Here is a 5,473-nt window from a genome sequence, read left to right as displayed (position 1 = left end):
TGGGCCCCCCCCGCGCCAGGCGCGGGTCCCGGCAGCAGCCCTCGGTGGCAGCAGCCCTCGGTGGCAGCAGCCCTCGGTGGCAGCAGCCCTCGGTGGCACCTGCCGGCGCCTCGCGGAGCTGCTTCTCCTCCCTTCGGTCCTGTGCCACCCCTGGGGGAGGCAGGCAGCTGAAGGGGTGGCTGTTCGAGGCCTCGCCGGCCCCTCGTGGCTGCGGCACAGGGTGCGGGGACGGGCGGTGGTTACCCTCACCGGGGAGCAGGCCTGCGTTTGGGAGCGGGTCTGTGCCACCGGTGTGCGGGGCGGCAGGGCAGCGTGTGCCGGCAGGGACGGCTCCCTGGGAAGTGAGGGGCAGACACAGTACCCGGCTCCTACCCTGTTCTTCCCATTCAAACAAGGGAGCGAAAACTCACTCCAGCTCTTGCACGGCATCAGTGACAGAAACACCCTTCGGAGAAGAGTTGCGAAGAGACAGCAACAGCACCGCAAGAAAACCCATCCTGTTTTCTACCACGTGCCCGGGATATTTCAAAGTACAGCGGAAGCTATTAAATACACACGTCACCTCAATCGCTGAGGTGAGCAGACATTCGAAGCGAAGTCAAGACAATTTAGGTTAAAAAGCAATCCATTGCTGCAGTCTGGAAAAATAAAGAAGACCTCAGAGGAAGCACGAGGGCGGGAACCCAAACTGTAGCCTGCTAGCACCACACACAGGGCAGTGGGGCAAGATATCCACAGGCTCCAACAACCCCGCTGCCAGATACTGCCTTGCTGGGGCACTGCTATTTCTAATTAATAGCTTAATTAATAGTTCTAATTAACAGTTTATTTTGTGTTCCAGTGATTTTAAAATATCAGCACTGTAAAATAGATAACAGCCAGGAAAACATTAATAAAAGCTTTGGTACAGTAATTTTCACTGCATTATTATATATGATAAAGGACAATCAGGCATTTGAATGTACAGGCAAACATCTTAAGGAAAAAACCCAACACATGAAAGATTCAGAGTAAATTCCATTTTATTTGTTTTACAAAGTCAAAAACGTACAGATTGTTTAGTCCAATGCTTCCACATCAGATCCAGAGCAAACCAAGTCATGTGCTCTTACAGAACTAATACCACTGACTTCACCGTCCCTGTTCCAAAAAATTAAGAAAACTATGGGATAGGATCTGCATCTCAGATTTGATCAGCACCATTGCATCGGTATTCAGATTTTTTCAATGTACAGAAATGTTAGCCCCAAATCATGTCTCAGTACAACATATTTTACTTCAAAATCAGAGCTTGAAATTACTCTTTCAAGGACAGAAAACAACCTCCACTCTTCAACCATAGGAAGTCAGCACAGAAAACACTGGTAGCCGCTTGCAATTTGATTTGCCTTGTAAGTTTCAGTACATTCTATGTTTATAAAAAGGAATGTTAGAGACCAAAATCTTTGTTTAACAAGTAGGTAAATACAGACAACAGCAGTGCAGACTTCTTATATACTCTGATCCCTGTCCCGTGGAGTTGGGTAACTTCAGCCTCACTGGAGCACTCGGTTTTGGAATAGAACCATGAAACAAATCAGTTAATTTAACCACAATTAAATTAAAAGTGTTCTACATTTAAAGAAGTTTACTGAGTCTCATTTTTAAAGCTGTCTCAAATATTCAGGATTCACATTTCAAAGGGCCTCACCAAAAAGACAGACCGATACATACTTCAAAAAGAATTTAACCATCATTGCTAACAAGGAGAGTAACTCATTTCAAGCTCTGCATTTAAAGTGCCCATAATCTTTTACATAGTAACCAGCACGTAACACACAACTTGTGACATTTATCTACATTGTGTTATCACCACCTATTACAAAGAGCAGGCACCAAACTTTTAAAAATGTTATTACAAATTGTAAAGATTACATATTACTGAAAAGTTAGAATCCATATTCAAGAACCAAGAATTTAAATACTTTTTGCAATGTTATTTTATGTATATATTTATAGATGAGCAATTACACTCATTTTGGTTTTTAGCCCATTTCCCTCAAGTTCATAACCAAAAAACCCACACTGGACTGTGTAAGCAGAGGAGCGCTCACGAGCTGGCTGACAATGCAGAGTCCTTGCAAGTACCCTAAACCTGAGCTGGTAAAAAGTTATGCTCTGTCAATAGTGCTAGGTTACCTTTTTAAATAAATATGCTCCCTTCCCGCTCCTCCCCGCCTTTCCAGGAATATGTGAGAACTACTGTTTTTCTGCCCTTCACCCACGTGCACAATACATAGATGTGATGGACACTATATAACCAAGCTGCTCCTCAACAGCGCAACGTCTGATCAAGTCCACCTAAGTATTTCTTAAAGCACAGTGCAATTTTAGTCCAAAGCACTTCCCCCTTCATAATATCTATAAGCAAATAAAGCCTATTTTTAAATCAATATTTCAATATATTGAATATATCTAATATCAACAAATCAGAAGTCAACAGTCTTGTTCGATCTGTATCCTCAAAACAAGACTGTTTTGCTTGTTAGAAAGTACACCTACAATTGAAAATGTTTAAAACATTAGGTCTACTTGGTGCTGCAGCATGGAACCTGCCGGAGTCCCAGGCTTCCAAGATCAAGTTGCCTCCAACTTACTTCTCCTTCATTTTTTTCAAATAACGAGCCCGTATTTGTTTGTTTGTTTTCATGAGGATATTAATGACAACAGGTGTAGGTGGAAGAGAGAAGATCCAGCCCTAAAAAAAAAAAAAATCAAGGGGAAAAAAGTCTCAGCTTTTAATAGCCTGTACTAAGCGAAATCACTTACCAGCACACACAAACATTAAGAAGTTATGATTAGAAGTTAAAGAACAAAAATATTTAATATTCAAAATTATTCTTACTCTTCTTCCATAATAAACACATACATAGAACATACCAGATCCTTAGGTTTTCCAAGGTGACTTACTATGACTGCATGGGGTAGGCACCCGTTGGTCCGGGACTGCAGGCCTACCGTGCCTAAGGCAGCTCTGACATAGGTTTCAGGACTGGGCTTATCGAAGGTCGGCTTGCGGATTTTAGACATTTTTGTTGCCACATAATACGGTAGAACACTCTGCACATAGGAAAGATCATGTTAAGCGGAGAATGCTTTCAGATTAACTTACAGATCCATCAAGGAACTAAAATCATTGGAAATTAGATAACCGGTATACTGAATTCCAGCTTAAGCTAGCCTTCTTTTCAATTCTAAGATCACAACGTACAATATCAAAAACATTTTTAATCAGATTTCTTGTGGGACATATTTGGAACATGAAGGATAGTTCAGTGGTCTGTTGACAGTCAGCGTCCTCAGTTGGGGCCCTAGAAGAACTACTCTTGCAAGCATATGGTTGAAAAGCCTTTCTTACAATTTGCCTTCTAAGTGCAAAACTTCATTCCAGTTGTTTAATAGAAAAAGCTGTAGTGCTGCTTCCCTGTAGTAAACCCCCAATGTTTGCTTGGGAAGGAGGCACAGAACCTGGTGAGACCCCACCTGGAGTACTGCATCCAGCTCTGGAGTCCTCAGCACAGGAAAGACATGGACCTCTTGGAGCGGGTCCAGAGGAGGGCCACAAAAATGATCAGAGGGATGGAACACCTCTCCTGTGAAGAAAGGCTGAGAGAGTTGGGGTTGTTCAGCCTAGAGAAGAGAAGGCTCCAGGGAGACCTTATTGTGGCCTTCCAGTACTTAAAGGGGACTTACAAGAAAGATGGGGACAAACTTTTTAGCAGGGCCTGTTGCAATAGGACAAGGGGTAATGGTTTTAAACTGAAAGAAGGTAGATTTAGACTAGATACAAGGAAGAAATTTTTTACGCTGAGGGTGGTGAAACACTGGACCAGGTTGCCCAGAGAGGTGGTGGATGCCCCATCCCTGGAAACATTTAAGGTCAGGTTGGACGTGGCTCTGAGCAACCTGATCTAGTTGAAGATGTCCCTGCCCACGGCAGGGGGGGTGGACTAGATGACCTTTAGAGGTCCCTTCCAACCCAAACTATTCTGTGATTTTATACTTGAGTAACAGCTCTTCTGTTTGGCACCTGTACAGAGAGAAACAAGAAGGGGAGAAAGAAGAAGGAAAAGCAATGCCAGGAGACTTGAAACACTGATCTTGTAACTCTAAAGGAGGGCTTGGAGGAAGGAGGAGATATCTGTACCAGAGTGGAAGACCTCAAGGACATAAGGAAGGATCAAGAAACAGAGCACAGTTAATGTGCTTTTATAACAATGCTTGGAAGAAACAGAAAAAGTGGTGGTGGGTCTCAGAATTACCTGGCCCTGGCATAATGGAAAAGCAAGAAAAAGCAGCATGGGTATATTGTTGACAGAGGGACACTGATACCACAAAGGCATGTCAGTGGTGGGGCAAGATAGACCTGGGGGATCCAAAACCACATTCCACCTATCCTCAGCTCATGCTGCTGGCGGAGAGGGAAACACATGTATACTTGCACACTAGGAAGCAACCCTCTCCCCTCATAGTCATGGTTTTGGCATTGCTTTCAACTTCTCCTCAACCTAGGCCTCTAAAAAAAAAGTAATCAAAAGCTCTGGTCTATAGCCACTCAGTCAGATATTAACATAACAGATGTCACAAGGTTTGAAAGGTTGGAACCTTATCAACACTTTGACAAGGACCTCCTAAGACACTGACAGTTCATCTATGGCTATACCAGTGTTTCAATACATACCATCACTACTGTCCATCACAGTAGCGAAGCACTATGATTCATGTCTATGGGGCCAGATGGGATCCACCCAAGGGTACTGAGGGAGCTGGCAGAAGTGCTCACCAAACCACTTTCAATCCTCTATCAGCAGTCCTGGCTAACCGGGGAGGTCCCCGTTGACTGGAGGTTAGCAAATGTGACACCCATCTACAAGAAGGGCTGGAAGAAGGATCCGGGGAACTACAGGCCTGTCAGTCTGACCTCGGTGCCAGGGAAGGTTATGGAGCAGATTGTTGAGTGCCATCACGCAGCACATACAAGACAACCAGGAGATCAGGCCCAGTCAGCATGGATTTATGAAAGGCAGGTCCTGCTTGACTAACCTGATCCCCTTCTATGACAAGGTGACCTGCTTAGCGGATGAGGGAAAGGCTGTGGATGTGGTCTACCTGGACTTCAGTAAAGCCTTTGATACTGTTTCCCAGAGCATTCTCCTGGAGAAACTGGCTGCTCATGGCTTGGATGGGCGTACTCTTTGCTGGGTAAAAAACTGTCTCGATGGCCGGGCCCAAAGGGTTGTGGTGAACGGAGTTAAATCCAGTTGGTGGCCAGTCACAAGTGGTGTTCCCAGGGCTCAGTACTGGGGCCAGTTCTGTTTAATATCTTTATCAATGATCTGGACGAGGGCATCGAGTGCACCCTCAGAAAGTTTGCAGATGACACCAAGTTGGGTGGGAGTGTTGATCTGCTCGAGGGTAGGAAGGCTCTGCAGAG

General features: G+C 44.6%; 1 protein-coding gene across 1 annotated transcript in view; it reads right to left on the bottom strand.

Moving 5' to 3' along the window:
- Positions 1 to 1,007: 1,007 nt before the first annotated feature.
- The window catches only part of HSD17B12 (hydroxysteroid (17-beta) dehydrogenase 12), a 59,012-nt gene continuing 54,546 nt past the window's right edge, over positions 1,008 to 5,473 (bottom strand). Inside the window, exons 10-11 of the mRNA XM_009329736.1 lie at positions 2,950 to 3,099; positions 1,008 to 2,737 (exon numbers count right to left, since the gene is read on the bottom strand). Of these exons, the coding sequence (XP_009328011.1) occupies positions 2,633 to 2,737; positions 2,950 to 3,099 (255 nt within the window). The 3' untranslated portion in view covers positions 1,008 to 2,632. The remainder of the gene's footprint in view (positions 2,738 to 2,949; positions 3,100 to 5,473) is intronic.

Source organism: Pygoscelis adeliae, unplaced genomic scaffold (genome assembly GCF_000699105.1).
Source record: "Pygoscelis adeliae isolate BGI_AS28 unplaced genomic scaffold, ASM69910v1 Scaffold117, whole genome shotgun sequence".
Taxonomy (NCBI): Eukaryota; Metazoa; Chordata; class Aves; order Sphenisciformes; family Spheniscidae; genus Pygoscelis; species Pygoscelis adeliae.
Note: the sequence above shows the minus strand (reverse complement) of the source record. Positions and strands in the feature narration are given on the sequence as shown.